This window comes from Nannospalax galili, unplaced genomic scaffold, assembly GCF_000622305.1.
Source record: "Nannospalax galili isolate Female #2095 unplaced genomic scaffold, S.galili_v1.0 scaffold893, whole genome shotgun sequence".
Classification (NCBI taxonomy): domain Eukaryota; kingdom Metazoa; phylum Chordata; class Mammalia; order Rodentia; family Spalacidae; genus Nannospalax; species Nannospalax galili.
This window is the reverse complement of record NW_008333776.1, coordinates 895,792-914,672: the sequence shown is the minus strand read 5'-3', so window position 1 is coordinate 914,672 and position 18,881 is coordinate 895,792. Positions and strand designations below refer to the sequence as shown.

Genomic DNA, 18,881 nt, shown 5'->3' with positions numbered 1-18,881 from the left:
ATTTCATGTCTTCATGACTTTCAGTAAATTGGTATAATAACCTGTGAGATAGTTCCAGATGTTTAGCTGTGATGTTACTGTTTTGGGAGGAATAATTTTGGCCTGTGAATTTACTGAATTAGATGAGGCAGCTGTAAAAATTAGCATGTATTTTTCTTGGTGATCCAAGGCCACAAAGCTTGATTAAGTGCCTTCAGAAATAGATCCTGGGCTGTATCAGTTTTCTATGTAGTATTTCAAAGAAATGCTGTATTTGGGAGTCTTGGGTTAAACACACACACACACACACACACACACACACACACACACACACACACACACACACAGCTTCTTTACCCTCATTCCCACATCACTTGGAACTTTCCAATCTTTTTTTTTTGTTAAATTCGTGTGTATGAGTGCTGTTGCCTACATATGTGTAAGTGCACCCATGTCATGAAATGCTCGAGGAGGTCAGAAGGCATCGGATTCCCCTGGTACTGGAGTTATAGATGTTTGTTAGCTGCCACGTGGGTGCTGGGCATCAAACCTGCGTTCTCTGTAAGAGCAGTCAGTGCTCTTAACCACTGACCCATCTCTCCAGCCTGGGACCTTCCATTCTAAAACAACTTAGTGTCATAAGATTTTACAGTGCATTATTAACTGGCAAAGATGCCCAAAGGAAAAAAGAGAATGATTTATGGCCATTTTTTGTAACAACATCATTTAATAAAACACTGGCAACCTGCATGAAAAGCTAAATTACAATGGTGAAATCAAAAGAAGTTATGGTATAAGCCAATGTGGGAGGTTGTAGCTGAAAGAAATAAGCTTTGACTTTTTGCCGCTTTTTGTGGGGGATCTTTTTGAGACAGGATCTCCCTGTAGCCCCAGCTGTCCTGGAACTCACTATGTAGACCAGGCTGGCCTTGAACTCAGGAGATCCACCTGCCTTTGCCTCCCAAGTGCTGGGATTAAAGGCATGCGCCACCACACCCGGCCTTTTTTGCGTTTTTTTTTTTAAGATTATTTTATTTTATGTGTATGAGTGTATTGCCTGCATGTAAGTGCACCCATGTTGTGCAATGCCCTCAGAGGTCAGAAGGCATTGAATCCCCTGGAACTGGATTTACAGACAGTTGTTAGCTGTCATGTAGGTGCTGGGAACTGAACCAGGGTCCTCTGCAAGAGCAGCCAGTGTTCTTAACCACTGAGCCATCTCTCCAGCCCTTAGCTTTCATTTCTGTTGATGATGTATCAAGATATTCCTGGCTTTCCCTTGGATACATTTCTGGAACTCACTATGTAGACCAGGCAGGCCTTGAACGCACAGAGATCTGACTGACTCTGCCTCCCCAAGTGCTGGGATTAAAGGCGTGTGCCACCACGCCTGGCTAAAAGATTTTATTTTTATTTTATGTGTGTATATGTTCGCCCGCATGTGTGCCATGTGTATGCACTGCCCACAGAGGCCAAAAGAGGGTACCAGATCCCTTGGAACTGGAGCCGTGGGCTGCCTGACTTGGGTGCTGGAAACCGAACCTGGGCCTTCTGTAGCCACATGCTCTTAACCATTGAGCCATATCTCCCCAGGCCCTGCCTTGGATATTTTATTTATATTTATTATTAATTAATTAATTATTTATTTATTTGGCCTTTTTTGAGACAGGGTCTCCCTGTAGCAGTTTGCAGCCCATGACAGGAAAGTTCAGCTGCTGTGATTAGCTGAGACTTGGCTACTTCTTTTAAGCACAGCTGTTTCCTGGCTTCTGCTGGAGTTATGACCCAAAAGATCCATCATAAGCAGACATGCAAGTCCAAAATGCACCTACTACACCTAACCTACTGAATGCCACAGCTCAGCAGCACAGCACATAGACTATCAGTCATGACACATGTGTGGCTTGCTGCTTCACCTAGCACTGCCAGAATAGACTACCAAATATAGCTTGGGGGAAAAAAATAATCAAGCTTCAAAATTTCAAGTATTGGAGTCTACCAAATGCATTCCTCTTGCACTAAAACAAAATGTTAAGTTGAAAAAATCAGTAAGTTAAACCATTTTAACTTGGAGACTATTTGAATACACTCTCAAGTTAGGTTTCAGTCTCTTTATATTCTAGGGTATAGTTTAACAATTCACCTCTATCAATCAAACCCTTTAATCTTTGGAGAATGACCAAAGCCCAGAGCACTGATACCACTATCATAAATGAACTTGTTTGATCTCAGTATGGCATTTACAGTATGAAGCCTGTCTATCTTTTCTTCAGATTTTTGTTACTCTAATCACAATGATACCCTTCTGACACACAAAGGATGGCTACAAAGAATGACTCTGAGCTAACACTATGCACAAATCATTACTTTGTTGAAAATTAAAATCTGTCATTGGGCAAAATCAGAACAAAGAATGTAAAAAGGCTTCAAATATGAAGTATCCCACTGTAGTTAATCCTTTCCATTCAACAAGGAGCTGGGCATGGCCCCGTAATGTGTGCATAGGTGAAGATCAGGAATTTCAGGCCATCTTTAGATCTTTAGTCACATGGTGAATTCAGGCCAATCACAATTACAATCAGTTTAAGGCCAGGCCGAGTTACATGAGACTCTGTCTACACACACACACACACACACACACACACACACACACCCCCTTAAGGCCAGGCTGAGTTACGTGAGACTCTGCCTCAACACATACACACACACACACACACACACACACACACATTCTTCCCCACACCAACAAGGCACGGGGGACATTGTGATACAAACCTGTAATTCCAGCACTGGGACCTAATTCTTGAATTCAAAGGCAGTCTGGGCAACAAGGTAGATTCAGTATGAGACATAATAAAACTTTTGTTTCTTTAAAAAAAAAAAAAGGAAAAAGAAAACAGAAATTGACTGTAATTGACTTTTTAAAAATCTGTGTGATACTCAGGGACTTTTATGGAAAAGGTTGGTGGAAAGAATGTAAGAGCCGGAGGAAGGGGTGGAGTGTTACTTAGAAGTGTCCTCTGACCACTATGCGGGCAAGCTATAGTCACACTTTCTTCCTATGCTCATCAAGGAGTCAAGAATGGAGTCAGTTACCCCTCTCACCCAATCAGTTGACCTTAGCTGCATGTGGGGGAGGGGCTAAGGATATATAAGCCAAGAACACCAAGAGGCACCTCTCTGACCATTTTGTGCGGCTGTCGGGAAGTCACAGGATATTTGAGTGTGAACTTTCCAGCACAGTCATAAAAGGGAGGGGGCACCCACTCTTCTGTAAATAACTCCCCACCCTATGCTCTGTCAGCATATTAAAGATAATTTGTTTGTTAAAAAATAAATGAAAAATTCCCGACTCACCTAAAAAAAAAATGTGTGATCCATTACATGTTAACACATTCCTAGTGTGCTTAATAATTTTTGAATACCATAAAATTTGGATTAAATTGTATGTAGCATGCCAGGTGTGGTGGTGCATTCCTTTAATCCCAGCACTTGGGAGGCAGAGACAGGTGGATCTCTTTTTGTTCCAGGCCAGCCTGGTTTACACAGTTCTAGGCCAGCAGGGACTACAAGGAAATTGTCTCAAAAGGGCAAAAAAAGAAAAAAAAAAATTGTATGCAGAAAATCACCAAGCTAGGGGGAAAAAAAAGGCAAGGACAATGTAAATTAGCAACACTGGAATTAGGTTATTTTTCTCTTAAGTTTTACTTTAGGCAGCACTGTTCCCAAGTAAACATTATGTAGTGAGCACATTATTTGTATATAGCTTTCAAGGTGCGTGCATAAATTTTTTACATAGTAAAAAAAACAAAAAAAAACAAAAAATCCCAAACCAGAATAACCAGTCAGACTTCATATCAATTAGACAACTTTTACTAAATGAGAAAACTACATTTAAAATGTGCTTTAAAACAAAATGGAATTAGAAAAAAAAAGAAAAAAAAAGCATTTTAAAGAACTTTTGCACTGTGCTGAAAAATCAAATGTTTCTTACAGCAATACAATGTGCCAATCCATAAAATGTTAACAGAATTCTCAATTTAACATTTTCAAAGACAATATTATGGTTTCATGTCTATGGTGACACAGATAGAAGGGCATTATATAAATATTATGTCCATCCCTATGAAGCATACAAATTTGACAATGCTCAATATCCTGTAAGTTCTCCTTCTAAAATCTTTGTTGACTTTTCTACTCCTTGACATTTGTTAGTACTACCCCTTAAAAAAAGACAGAACAGGAAAAGAAATGCTGCAGTAAACTCTTGATCATGTACAGAAATTATTGCTACTATACTTCACTACAAAGCATATCTATACAATATCATGACCTTTGATTATGGAAACTCAGAATAAAAATCTTTAGTGACATAGCCTTACAATTGAATACAACATTCACATGGCAATTATTAGACAGTGAAGCACCCAAAACCCATAGTTGACAAAATGTCCCACCAACCAGCATTCATTTAAATACATCCTTCTTATAGAGGGGAAAAGAAAATAGTGTCAGCTTTCCAAGGCTTGTCAAAAAAGGATTCTCATGTTCTGTGGATCTAAAAACAAACAACAAAAACCCAAAAAAACAAAACCAATGCAGGTGAGGGTATTACCAGAAAGTTAAGCATGCCAAAAGGTGTTTCGTGTGAATTAAAACCTAAAGCCAAGGTACCACATAATAACATTACCAACTACTTTTGGGTAATACTATATGAGCCTTACCTTAAATGAAATTCTACTGCACAATAGAGCATCAATAAATTAAAAATTAAGAGTGCACAAATCCATATCAGTGCCAATTTTGTAAAAAGCAATATATTCATTATCAGCTGCAAAGTTTGCCCAAACTGTTTGATTAAAATCATTGGACTGGATAGTTTGTATATTTTAAAAAACTATCAACCTCTACAATTCCTTTTTACTGTAATGAAGAATAAGTTTTCTCAGTAAGATCAAACAGTTACGTAAGTAGGTAAGTGAAAGAAAATAATAGTTGGTGAATGTCTTTAAAGCTCTTCCCATATTTCATTTTAAAATGTTTAGAGAAAAACATGAAAAGTAGTTGCCATTATTCTAGCAAAAAACAAAACAAAACAAGCCCAAAATAATTCAACAACCAAGCAACACTGAAACCACATTACACAGATGGATCATCATGCTTTCATCTGGTTAACTATCACATCTAATTTAACTGCGATGCTTTTCAACTTTAAAAATTGTGATACGTGAAGATGTAACTTTAATGGATACTTTTGAATTTGGATTTAACTTTGTTGAATATTATAACAGAGTATACTTATTACAATACAGTGTAGCACATCTTTCTATTAGAAAAAAATTTAAGATCCTTTACCCGTCTCCTTAAGTTAAAGGTGTGACATCATAAAGGGTGTCAAATGGCTGGATGGTTTTACAGTGCACACTTATATATTATGAAGTATGTCCTTAACAAATGGATGATTTCTTTACAGAATTCCTTTCTTCACCTTTTCTTCGGTGGATTAGCTGTTCGAGGTGGAGTGACAGGACGTCCAGAATTCAGTCCACCATACTGGTACTTAGCTTTCTTTTCAGATGGTTTCAATATCTTGAAATAAAGAATATATTAACAGTATTATTCTTTCAATAAAGGATATAAATTGTAAAACAAAAATATGAGACTAGTCCAGCAACAGTTTTTATACTTAGGGAATGCTAAGCTTGGTAGTGCAGCTCAGTGGCAGAGCCAGTGCTTAACATGCACAAATCCCCTGCCCTTCCCCAAGAAAGAAAACTTACTGTTTACCATTCACTTAAGATTGTAGGAAAAAAAGCTTGGGTACATGGACTCAATCAACTGCCCAATCCTTAACTTTAAGTTAAAATTTTCTCTATTAGTTCATCTCAGAAAGGAAAAGAACATTGGATCGAGTCAAAAGTCCTAGGTTCTTATCTTATTTCTGACATACTTAAACTACAGTAATAAATCTTGATGTCACAAGCTCTTTGGACCTCCCCACAACCCCCCCCGACTCCCCCACCCCTGGTTTTTGAGACAGGTTTTCAGTGTAGTTTGGCTGGCCACCAACTCACTGCAATCCTTCTGCCTCAGCATTCTGAATGCTGGAATTACATGCATAGGCCACCATACCCAGTTTGGACTTAATTTTTTATTTTCAGGTAGATCTTAAAGGCATGGCAACACACACCTTTAATTCCAAAGACCCAGCACTCAGAAGGCAGAGGCAGGCAGATCTGTTAGTTCTAGGTCAGCCTGGTCTACATAGCAAGTTCTAGATCAGCTGGGGCTACAGGAAGACCGTCCCAAACAAAACATGGTATTTTCTATATCACATTTCCTATACCATAAAGTTAAACCATTTAAAGTATGCAGGGCTTTTTTTTAGTATACTTATTTAGAGTTATACACTTGCTTAGATTTTTTTTCCTTTTTGAGACAGGGTCTCCCTGCAGTTCCAGCAGTCCTGGAACTCACTATACAGACCAGGCTAGCCTCCATCCAACAGAGATCCATCTGTTTGCTTCTGCCTCTCAAGTGCTAGAATTAAAGGCGCTGTCTAACCCTTTGGGTTCCTAGTCACTTCACATCTGCCAACAACCATTAGCAACTGCTTGTTTCTAGACTCATCTAGTCTAAACATTTCATGTAACTACCATCATATATGTGGTCTTTTGTGAATGGCTTCTTCCATTTTTTCCAAGGCTCCTCTATGCTGTATTATGTATCAGTGCCTTTATCCTTTTTCATTGCTAAATTATATCCCACCATATGGATGGCAATAGCACATTTTATTTATCCATTTTTCAGTTCTGAGGTTGTTTCTGTTCTTAGCTATTATCAATGAGGCTATACATATACATTTTGTTTGGACCTGAATTTCCATGTCTTTGTAAACACTTGTTACTGTCTTTTACTATACTCACTACAGTGGACATAAACAGAGCTTCTACCTGTTAGAAAATACAATTTTACCAAAAAAAAAAAAAAAAAAAAAAAAAAAAAGAGTATAGGAAAAACTTAAAAAAATGATTTCTTAAAATTATTCAGAGCACTAGAGGTGGTGGCTCAATGGTTAACAGCATTGGCTGCTCCTGCAGAGAACATGGGTTCGATTCCCAGCACCTATGTAGGTGGTTAACAACCTCTGTAACCCCAGATCCAGGGGAATCCAACACCCTCTTCTGACTCCATGGGCATTACATGACTTGGGTACACTTACACACATGCAGGTATAACATTCATGCACATTAAAAAAAAAAATACTCAGAGCACTGCAATGCTTCAGTAATAGACACACACTAATCTAACTCCACTATGACTTTAAAATATAAATGAGAATTTAGAGAAATACAATCAGTTCTACATACGAGTTGGGTTTCACATGCAAGAACTAAACTAATTTTAGAGTAAAAATATTCAGAAAGAAAAAGGTTTCTATACTGAGCATGTACAGACATTTGTTATTCTCAAAAACAATGTAATTTTTATTTATGTAGCATATATTATACTAGGCATTATAAATAATTTAGAATGATTCAATTCCTAGCATTCACATGGAAGCTAACAACTGTTCTTAACTCCAGTTCCAGGGGATCTGATGCCCTCTTCTGATCTCTATGGGCATTGCATGACACAGGTATATTTACATGCATGCAATACACTCATAGACATACAATGAAAACTTTTTTTTTTTTTTTTGGTGTTTTTGAGACAGGGTCTCCCTGTACTGTAAAACAATTTATTTATTTATTTATTTTTGGTGTTTTTGAGACAGGGTCTCCCTGTACTGTAGCCCCAGCTGGCTTGGAACTCGCTAAGTAGACCAGGCTGGCCTTGAACTCACAGAGATCTACTTGCCACTGCCCTCTATTCCCAGCTAGTAATCACTTGCCACTGCACCAACACTTCTAGCTAGAAATCACTTTTTTTCGTTTCTTTTTGTTCCCTTCTGCTGTACTGAGATTGAATCATTAAGACCTTGCATGAGCTAGCAAAGCACTTTACCAATGTGGTGATGTGAATCAATGTCCCCCACAAGCTCCCAAGTATTTGAACATTTTGTCCCCAGTTGGTAACACTGTTTGTGGAGGTTTAGTAGTACAGTCTTGCTAGAGTAAGCACACCACTGGGGGCGGGTTTTCAGAGTTCACAAACCTTGTTCCCCACCTCCAGCTTTGCTCTATGCTTCCTATGCCTACTTAAAGATGTGAGCTCTCAGCTTTCTGTTCCTGCTCCAACTGTCTCCCTCCATGACGGACTCTTATCCCTCTGGAACTATAAGCCCAAATAAAATCTTCTGTGAGTTGCCTTGGTCATGGTGTTTTATCACAGCAATAGAAAAGTAACTAATACAGCCACTGAATATATATTTCCAGCCTTGAATGGTAAGAAATTCTGAATTAAACTGATTTTTAACATACCTAACTCAAGGAGAGATTACTCTAAAAGAAAAATTATGACAATAGTTTGAATGAATTGTTGGAAATTTAGACTCAGGCATATGCCTATAATCCCATTATTGAAGAGGTAAAGGCAAGAAGACTACAAGTTCAAGGGCAGCCTGGGCTATATGGTAAGGCCCTATCTAAAAAAAAAATTTTTTTTTTTATGTATTTCATATCATACCTGAAATGAACACATCAATGTTTCATCCACACTCATCATACCACCAGCATTGTCAAACTCGCCACAGTAATTTGGGGCTGAAAATAGGGTCACCAATTGTCGCTTAGCAAAAAATTCATATCCATCTTCCACCACCTATCAAAGGAAATATAAAAAGGACAAAACCATTCATTAGTGGGTAGTTTTTAAGAATCTGTGCTAATGGAGATTAATGAAGCAAAGATCAAACAACAATAACAACAAAATCATCTCTGAGCCAGGATGTAGTTCAGTGGTAGAGCACTTTCCTACCAAGTGCATGGCCCTGGCTTCATTCCCCTGTACAAGAAAACAAACTAGGAGGCAGAGGCAGGCGGATCTCTGTGAGTTCTAGGCCAGCTGAGGTTACAGGGAGACCCCACTCTAAAAGACCACCCTGCCCCCCCCCAAAAAAAACCCACAAAAAAAAACCAGAATGAACCCTCCTCTTTGGAAGGGAGCTGTGATTTTTTTTTTTAAATCCTTAAACTTCACTTAGAATATCAGTATTACATGTGTTTTCTACAATGGTAGGGATTTAGCTTAAAAATCTATTTCAAAGCCTCCCCATGAAACAAAACCAAAATAAGCTTTTATGTGTATCAACAACAGGGAGGTGGGTTACCCATGTACTACTTTTGGCAGATAGCACTGTAATCCAACCATAGAATCAAACATTTTTTTAATCTACCTTTATTTTATGTCTGAGTGTTTTGTCTGTTTGTATGTCAGAGTACTATGTGCGTGCAATGCCTGTGGAAGCCAGAAGAGGGTGTTAGATTCCCTGGAATTGGAGTTAAGAAAGGTTGTTAGCCATCAAGTGGGTGCTGGGAACGGAACCTGGATTCTCTGCAAGAGCTCTTAACCACTGAGCCATCTCTCTCCAGTCTTAGATTTTTTTTTAAAAATATTTTATTATTTTTATTTTATGTGTATGTGTATGCTGCCTGCATGTAGGTTAAGTATACCCATGTTGTGCAATGCCCATGGAGGACAGAAGAGGCTGTCGGATCCCCTGGAAGTGGAGTCACACACTTTTGTTAGCTGCCATGTGGGTGCTGGGATTCAAACCATGGTCTTCTGCAAGAACAGCCAGTGTTCTTAATTGCTGGGCCATCTCTCCAGCCCCAGTACTAGAATTTTTAATGAACAATAGTCAAACATGAAAAACAGGCTTTGGGAAGAGCTTTTTTCTTGCTCCCCCCCCCCTCCGCCCCTTTTTGAGGCAGGATCTCCCTGTAGTCACAGCTGGCCTGGAACTTACTATGTAGACTAGGCTGGCCTTGACCTCCCATTGCTGGGATTAAAGGTGTGTGCCACCATGCCCAGTGGCCCTCTTGCTTTACTTTTAAGCTATGATTATACTGAAACATCTAGAATTTGTGGTTAATTCCTAAGCATTTTGAACAAATTTATTTTCTCAGGTCTACAAATATGAAGCATGTACTACCATGTAAATATTTTATTTATTTATAGTATTTGGGGTTGGCAAGATGGCTCAGCAGGTAAAGGCATGTGCCACCAAGTGCCAACATGTGAGTTTGAGCCCTGGGATCTACATGGTAGAAGGAAAAAAGACTTCTGCAAGACCTCCATGTGTGCTGTGGCATACACCCCCTAGACACAAAATAAATTTTTAAACAATACAATACAGAGCCAGGCATGGTAGTGCATGCCTTTAATCCCAGCACTTGAGCGGTAGAGGCAGGCAGGCCAACCTGGTCTACATGGCAAATTCCAGGCTAGCTGGGGCTACAGGGAAACCCTATTTCAACATCCCAACCCCCGCCCCAAAAGCAATACAGCATTCAATATTTACTGCTTGAAGGCTACTTCAGCTATCTTCTGACAAGACTACAGCCACATTAGTTATGCTTGAAGTATAGTGCTTGGCATTCAGTACATGTTTTCTTAGGTTTTGGTCATTCTGTCAAACAATTTTCTAAGGGAATATTTTAAGTTTGTAATGTTTTATATTGTCAGCATTAGTGTTAAAGACAATATGACTAAAAACAAGCGAAGGAAGATTTTGATGCTTTCTACAAAAAGTCATGCAAAGTAATGTAGCGCAACAACTTGACATTTTGAAATCACCAATATTTGAAAAGATCAGTGAATGGAGATCTATAGCTGAAAGCATTAATTATTAGTGGGGATTTTAGTTAGGAAGCTTAGCAACTTTGCTCTGATAGCTAACAAGTGCATAATGTTCAAAATCAATATTATGCTCGTTAAAAGCTAATAACCAAAGTAAAAAATTTGGGACCCTAACTCTGTAAACTAAGCAACTAGGAAATACTAGTAGGAAAGAAGTATGTGATATATAACATGAAGAGGAAACTAATCATTTTCATTTATCACATAGGATCACACAGAGGTAGTAGTAGCTAAGTGTCTGGAGGAGAAAAGTATTGTGAACCACCCACCTAGCAGCATGTGCACGTGCACATCTGAGACAAGGTCTCACTAATATAGCCCTAGCCTAGAACTCTGTAGACCAGGTTGGCTTCAAATTCACAGTATCCTCCTGCCCAGCCTGAGTGCTGGAATTATAAGAATGCCATCACCATGCCCAGGTAAAATAGTGAAAATCTTAGGTATATTTATAAATTTCAAAAAGTTAGGACTGAGTTTGAGGCCATCCTGGACTACACAGTGAGACCTTACTTAAAAAAAAAAAAAAAAAAAAAAAAAAAAAAAAAAAAAAAAAAAAACGAATAAAAACAAAACAAAATCCTATAACCCAAGGAGAACAGGATCAGCTTAGCAGTTAAAAGCTGTACTGAGCTGAGCACTTGGGAGGCAGATGCAGGTGACCTCTGTGAGTCTGAGGTCTATATATCAAGTTCCCAGGCTAGCTGGAGCTACAGGGAGGCCTGGTCTCAAAAAGACCCCCCCCCCCAAAAAGTGTGTACTGTTCTTGATAAGGATCAAGTTCAATCCTGAGCACTCATGTCGGGAACTAACTGCCTGTAACTCCAGCTCCAGGAGTTCTGATGCCTCTAGCCTTCTCAGGAACCTTGTACTCATGTGCACAAAGACATCCCTCTTTCACACACACACACAAAATTTCAAAAACCAAAAAACCAAACAAAAAGAGGCCAAGAAATATTTTCAGAAATGCCTTCCAGTCAATTATATACCAACTATGTTTTATAGAGCATGAGCACTGAGTATGTATTTCTAAGATATGTGAACATTCTTTTTATAATACTCATTTTTTACAACTAAAATAATTGACACATTATTAATAATTCTATAATCACAGCCCTCAAATGTTTCAAAAAGTTTCTTACAGAACAGTTTGTTTCTGTCAAAAGACAATACCCATACATTAAGGTAACACTAGACTATTATCAACATTATATAAAAGCCATACAGGAAATGTAGACCACATCAAGAAAATTTTAGCAAAGCACTGAAAAATCTGTTAGGGCTGTACTTTACAGAACTACAAAAAATATATTCTTTAGAAATGCTTTTATCAGCATTTCTAAAGAGGAGAGGTAGGGCTAACAAAGCACTGACTGAATTTTGAGAACCAGGTACTAGATGCCTCTCCTACTATTTTTCTTGTACAAGGAAAAATTTTTTAGATTAGTTCCTCTGAGAAGCAGCAAGCACTCCTAACTGTCATCTCTCCAGCCCCCACATTACCTTTCTTAAGTATCAGTCTCCCCAAAAATAAATATAATAAAGAGAACATGGAGTCCCTAGGTTCAATCTGTAGTATGTAAAAAAATTAAAAAATCGTAACTATATATATGAAACTGTGGGGAATTAACAACAACATATCCAAGGTCTTATATTTCATACCTGATGAGCTCGACAAATCAAGTCTAAATCATGACGATTCAGAAATTTACTGACTACATCAGCTCCAAAAGTGAAAGAAACACCACGATCATTTTCTCCCCAGCCTTGTACATCCTTATCTGGGTCAGACCACAGCAAATCACAGAGCAAACCTTAAAGAAGACAGAAATGCAACAATGAAAAAAAAAAAAAGGAAGAAAAGAAAACACAGAACAAAACATATCCACATGACATTTCTCCTGCCTTCACACACTCTGATGACAATCATTTGCCCCTAAGTATTCCAATCCATCTTAGCCATCCTTTGTTAAAAGCTACCATACAAATATAATTTTGCCTGGTTTAAGGCAGTAGTTTTTAATGATTTCTACATCTAGGAAATACATGTAGTAATCATTCTAAAAGTCTAACAATGTATGGAAATCTTTTGCATATAGTTTCTTCATTTGGTCTGGTACCATTTCCTGAATAGCTCATCTTTCTTTATAGTTACACTACTGAGCACCAGCTTGTTGCTATCATTTATTAAGTCACTAACATAATTTTATATTTGTAGGACTAGTATCTCCACTCAATTTTTTTTCCCCTCTAGGATGATCTTGTCCACTTTGAATCCTTTGTTCTTCTACTTTAGAATCTGCTTGCATAGTATCTACTCAGGCTTAGAGGATTTAAAAAGTAAAAATAAGGTAAAGGAACAAAATTAGATCAGACTCTTAAAGAAAAGTCTGAGCCTAGGAAAAGCTGTAAGGACTTAACTCTAAGAAATCCAAACATTTAAAAGGCAAGTAGAGGAGAGGATATGAGCAAAAGGGATTGAGAAGGAATGCTGAAAATAAAGAATAGTAGTATGCAAAGGGGCTCAGAAGGGAAAGAACTGTCAGCAAGCAGGAAATGGAAAAACTAACAAAACGAAAACCACACCACTTATAGACCAGACCACTAGATCTGAATGAAAAGCAGCTTCTTGAAGAGCAAGAATGGACAAAAGTCAGGCCTGGCATGGTGGTGCACGCCTTTAATCCCAGCACTCTGGAGGCAGAAGGTGGATCTTGGTGAGTTCAAGGCCAGCCTGGTCCACTCAGCAAGTTCCAGGCCAGCTGGGGATACAGGGCGACTTTGTCTAAAAAAAAACCAAAAAAACCCCCCAAACAAACCACCACAACAACAAAGAAGAATGGATAAAAGTCAAGCTATATTTGAGATTAGGAGGGGAATAGATGTTGAGATGGTTATACTGAATAGTTTTCTAAGAATTACAGTGGCTAAAAACATTTCTTATGATAAAGTTTTAGAATTTAAAAAAATCTACAAATTTTATATAGCTTAGCAGAAACAAAATATAGCCTATTTTTTTAGAAGAACCAACTAAAATCCTTCGGAAAAATAGTGACAATGTATTCTTACTTAATTTCTATCACTGGTATTTTGAAGCTCTCATTACATTTTAAGAAATTCAGCACACACACAAAAGTCCACTGTATAGTCTCAATTCATTAAGCCCTTTCTAACCTCTTTAAAAAATTACATATATACCAAGTATACTACAATGCTTATAGTTCTATTCTGTTTCCAGATATGAAGCAGCAAGTAGAGACTCAAGGTATTAGGAATCTGTAATTTCATTGTAGCAGGAAAACTGTAAAAAAGTTAGAATGTATATTGGGTATGGTGGCAAACACCTTTAATCCTAGCATTTGGGAGGCAGAGGCAGGCGGACTGAGGCCAGCGTGGTCTACCTAGTGAGTTCCAGACCAGCCAAGGGCTGCACAGTGAGACCCTGTCTTAGAAACAAAACAGCATTAAAAAACTAGAACATACTTATAGCTAAGATTTTGGAAATGTGGTAGTGGCAGTTTGAATGCATAAAAAAGCAAACGATAGGATCAACAGCAACCTGTAATTCTAAGTGGAGAATTTCAAAGTCAAGACTCAATGTTTAACAAGTATCACAATCAATTAGGTTATAATATATTAAATACTTAATAAAGGTTGTACAGAACATCAAACATGAAAACAAGTATTTTCAGCATCTCAGAAACTTTCCATTAAACTGTGCTAAAAATGACTTAATATCATCCTTGAAACTGATTTACCTCTGAACTATAAAGACATTTTGAACAATGACTAGTAACACTGTATGCTATTATAAAATGACATTTTAAATAAAAAGATTTATAATAGTAATTTCCATTAGGTTTAGTCAAGCATATTTTACAATGATAATTAAAATTTGTGATACAATCCATGTTTTCCTTTTTTAAACAAATTGTTACTTAAGTTGTGAAGCAACTTACTGTAACATATAGCTATTTTTAAAGGTCAAGGTGCATCATGAATAGCTTAGAGTAATACTACCAGACTTTCAGTATAAGGAGTGAAACAATCCAATGACACTTGGAAATAAGCAACCGAATGGTTGTTTATATCAGTCCAATTAGAGCTTTAGCCATGTTTTGCTCAGATACTGGTCCATGAATATTTTTTTAATACTTACCAGTATTTGAATCTTAAGAATGGGAAATGAATCTAGTGTGCACTGGTCCTTGTTTTTCTTTTAAAACCACTTAGTGTATTTTTTTAAACAACTTGAAGAATTACTCCTAATGCCTGAATACTTAACTTTCATAAAATTTCATACACTCTTTACAATTTTTATTAAATTATCTGTATCTCTATAAAACCTTACAAGCTCTGAAAATTTAAAAACACAGATGCAGAAAAGAACAAAAACCTACTGGACAGTTTAACAGGCAAGTGCACCCCTAAGATAGTAAAATAAATTTTTTTGCTTTATGTTTATTTTCCTTGTATGCATGTACTGCGTGCATATATGCAAGTGCACCCATGTTGTGCAATGCCCAAGGAGGACAGAAGAGGGTATCGGATCCCCTGGAACTGTAGTTACAGATGGTTGTTAGCCGCCATGTGGGTGCTGGGATTTGAACCCGGGTCTTCTGCAAGAACAGCCAGTGCTCTTAACTGCTAAGCCATCTCTTCAGCCCCATAAAGATAATTTTAATTAAAAAGAGTGGGGGAATTTTTAGATATGAAAGGGAACCAATGACAAGATTCTTTTTTTGTGTGATAAAATAAATCTGACAGAACAGTATTATGGTTATATAAAAATTTTAAAGTTCTGCATTTTGGGCAATGACCAGGGAGACATGAAATACTAATCAGATATAACATTATTATCTGTATTTTTTGGAGACAGGGTCTCAAGTATATAGCCCTAACTGGCCTGGAACTTGCTATGTAACCCAGGAAGGCCTTGAATTCAGAGAGTTCCTCCTGCCTCTAATTCCTAAGTGCTGGGATTAAAGGTATGCAGCACCATGCCCAGCCTTATTTTATTTATTTATTTATTTATTTATTTATTTTTTATTTATGAAACAGGGTCTCCCTGTATCCCCATCTGTCCTGGAACTCACTATGTAGACCAGGCTGGCCTTGAACTCACTGAGATCCACCTGCCTCTGCCTCCCAAGTGCTGGGACTATAGGCGTGCACCACCATGCCCGGCACATATTATTTATTAAACCTATACTATTTTCACAATATAATTACATTCATATACACCAATATTTTACATAAAGCAATGAACTAAACCTGTATATACGTACCAGTATCAGGGACATCAGTGGGTCTCATGATTCTCCGAATCTGTTCCATAGATTGTAGGTCTGGTGACAGTCCTATAAATAAAACATTTTTACTTCTAAGTTAAAATGCCTCATAATGTCCTCAGTACCTTTTTCCATATCATACCTCAATATGTTCATTATCGTCATAAATGCATAATAAACTGTGAATCAGAAGGATAACCAAGAAAAAGCACACGAACATATTTTGCTATCTGTTTTTTTGGTAGCCCCAGCTGGCCTGGAACACACTAGGTAGACCAAGCTGGCCTGGAACTCACAAGAGATCTGCCTGCCTCCACCTCTGCTGGGATTAAAGGCATGTGCCACCTCACCTGGCACTTTGCAATCTTAAACCAAGCTATTATTACCTGCTAATTTCTCTAGCAGGTAATATATCACCACAAGGAACGAAGCTAAATACAGTCTGTATTGCTGTATTTCTTCTTCTTAGCTACACCAAATACACAAGAACTACAATTTCTTAAATGTTTATTATCTATGGAAAGATCACTTTAAGGCTTCCCATATATTATATCCCACATGCTACTGAGAAATAATTTTCTCATTTATTAAATTTCTTCCTTATATAAAAATCCAATATAAGCCATTCAATAAACGTGTGTGTAGAAGTCAGGTCAATCTCCGAGCTGCTCCTCAGAGGCCAGCCACTTTCGTTTTGAGCTAGAAGCTCACTGGCCTAAAGCTTATTAATTAAGCTAGGCTGGCTGGCCAGCGAACTTCAGGAATCTGCCTGTCTCCACCTCACTAGCATTGAGATTTTAAGGGTACACACACCTCCATGCCCCGCTTTCTTACATGGGTTTTGGAGACTGAACTCGGGTCCTCATGCTTTTATGGTAAGCACTTACCAACTGAACTATTATTCCCCCAAAACTTTTTTGATCTTAATTCTAAATCTCTATATTCTTGTGTCCTCATTCTCCCAAACGTACTTAACATTCTAGTTAAGGCAGTCCTCACATCTGAACTTAGATAGCACCTGGACTTTCTCAAGTTCTTTTCACTTCTCCTCTAATACCCATGTTTCCAGAAACATTTGCTCCATCTCTCCCTTTCCTAATTTCTCATGACTAATTAAATCCTTTTTATTGCTCAGTGGTTTTCATAAATAAATGCATACATAGGTTTTTTTGTTTTGTTTTGTCTTTTTGAGACAGGGTCTCCCTGTAGCCCCAGCTGGTTTTTTTTATTTTTTATATTTATTTCTTTGGTCTTTTTTTGAGACAGTTTTCCCAGTAGCCCCAGCTGGCCTGGAACTCACTATGTAGACCAGACTGGCCTTGAACTCAAGAGATCCTGCTTCTGCCTCCAAAGTGTGGGGATTAAAGGCGTGCCCCACCACGCCTGGCTTATCTGCTGGCTTTAAAATTAGCATGTTAATTGTTCAAAATGGGCTTCCATCAATAGGCTTTGAAATTCTTCAAAATGATCAGATCAGGGTCAGCAAGATGGCTCAGGGGGCAGAGACACTAGTGCACAGGCCTGATGATCTAAGTTTGACCACTGGACTCCATAAGGTGACAAGAGATAACCAACTCCTGAGAACTGTTGTCTGATTTCTATACACACACTGTACACACACATACATATACTAGAGACCCCCCCACACACTGCTTTCATAGCATCTAGCCAAGTGCAGGCCACTTAATATTTCAAATAAGCTTGTTTTACAAATCCACATAAAGTAACTTATAAGTGTACTTGAAAAATTATTTTTAGGACTTAAACTGACATTGCACAAAACTTAGAACTCATTTGGAAATTCAGCTAGAGTTTGATGGAAGGTATTTAATACATTCAAGAAAATAATTACCCTCTCATTTTTACTGATGGCAAAATGTGAGGAATGGGTTACAGATACAGATCAGTGGTAGAATGCTTGCCTAGCACGTGGGAGCCCTGGTCTTGATCCTCAGCACACAATAAATTAAACAACTAAAATCAAGCCTAAACCAAGGCGAAGTGAAAATACTTGTCATCTTTTTTCAGATAGTATTTGTATCCCAGGCTGGCCATGAGATTCTTCTGCCTTAGCTCTGAATGTTGGGATTACAGGCGTTTGCCAACACATTCACTTGTAGTTACTTTCTTTAAAAAGAAATGTTAAATTTCCATTATTCATAAATAACCACAAATTCCTAATTACTGAAGGAGGTTTTAGATATGCTTAAAGCAGTTTTAATCAACTGAGTTTCACACAAGTACTGCTTTATTTCTTCCTAATATTGTTTAGTTTGTCCCATGTAGCCCTACCCCTGACTGGCCTTCAACTTGCTGCACCATACCCACTTTCCTTATAGCATTTTAACTATTAGAGCTCTTTTCTTTTTTTGGTCTTTTTGAGACAGGGTCTCCCGGTAGCCCCAGCTGGCCTGGAACTTGCTATGTAGACCAGGCTGGCCTTGAACTCACAGAGATCCACCTGCTTCAGCCTGCCTCTGCCTCCAGAGTGCTGGGATTAAAGGTGTGTGTTACAGCTCTTTTCTAAATGGAAAAAAAAAACGAAGAAATCATATGGCAAATTTATCACTCTACCTCCATGACAGCAGAAGATTTTCTCATCCACTATGGCAGCTATAGGCAGACAGTTAAAACAATCAGTGAATGTCTTCCACAATTTAATATTAAATCTTCGTTTGCCTATAAAAATAAAATACAGAATTTTTTTAAAAAATAAAAAACTGTTCTCATTAGTTATCTCAAGGGAACAATATGGTCTTAATTTTATTCTTAAACAAAGCAAAACCCTACAATTGAACAAGTTATATGTTT

At 37.8% G+C, this 18,881-nt stretch overlaps 1 protein-coding gene across 2 annotated transcripts in view; it reads right to left on the bottom strand.

The window, feature by feature from the left end:
- Positions 1-4,184: 4,184 nt before the first annotated feature.
- The window catches only part of Ppp1cb (protein phosphatase 1 catalytic subunit beta), a 43,569-nt gene continuing 28,872 nt past the window's right edge, over positions 4,185-18,881 (bottom strand). For both annotated transcript variants that reach the window (XM_029561252.1, XM_008828410.3), the window contains exons 5-9: positions 18,645-18,749; positions 16,068-16,139; positions 12,442-12,593; positions 8,608-8,742; positions 4,185-5,568 (exon numbers count right to left, since the gene is read on the bottom strand). In XM_029561252.1, the coding sequence (XP_029417112.1) occupies positions 5,464-5,568; positions 8,608-8,742; positions 12,442-12,593; positions 16,068-16,139; positions 18,645-18,749 (569 nt within the window). In that variant the 3' untranslated portion in view covers positions 4,185-5,463. The remainder of the gene's footprint in view (positions 5,569-8,607; positions 8,743-12,441; positions 12,594-16,067; positions 16,140-18,644; positions 18,750-18,881) is intronic.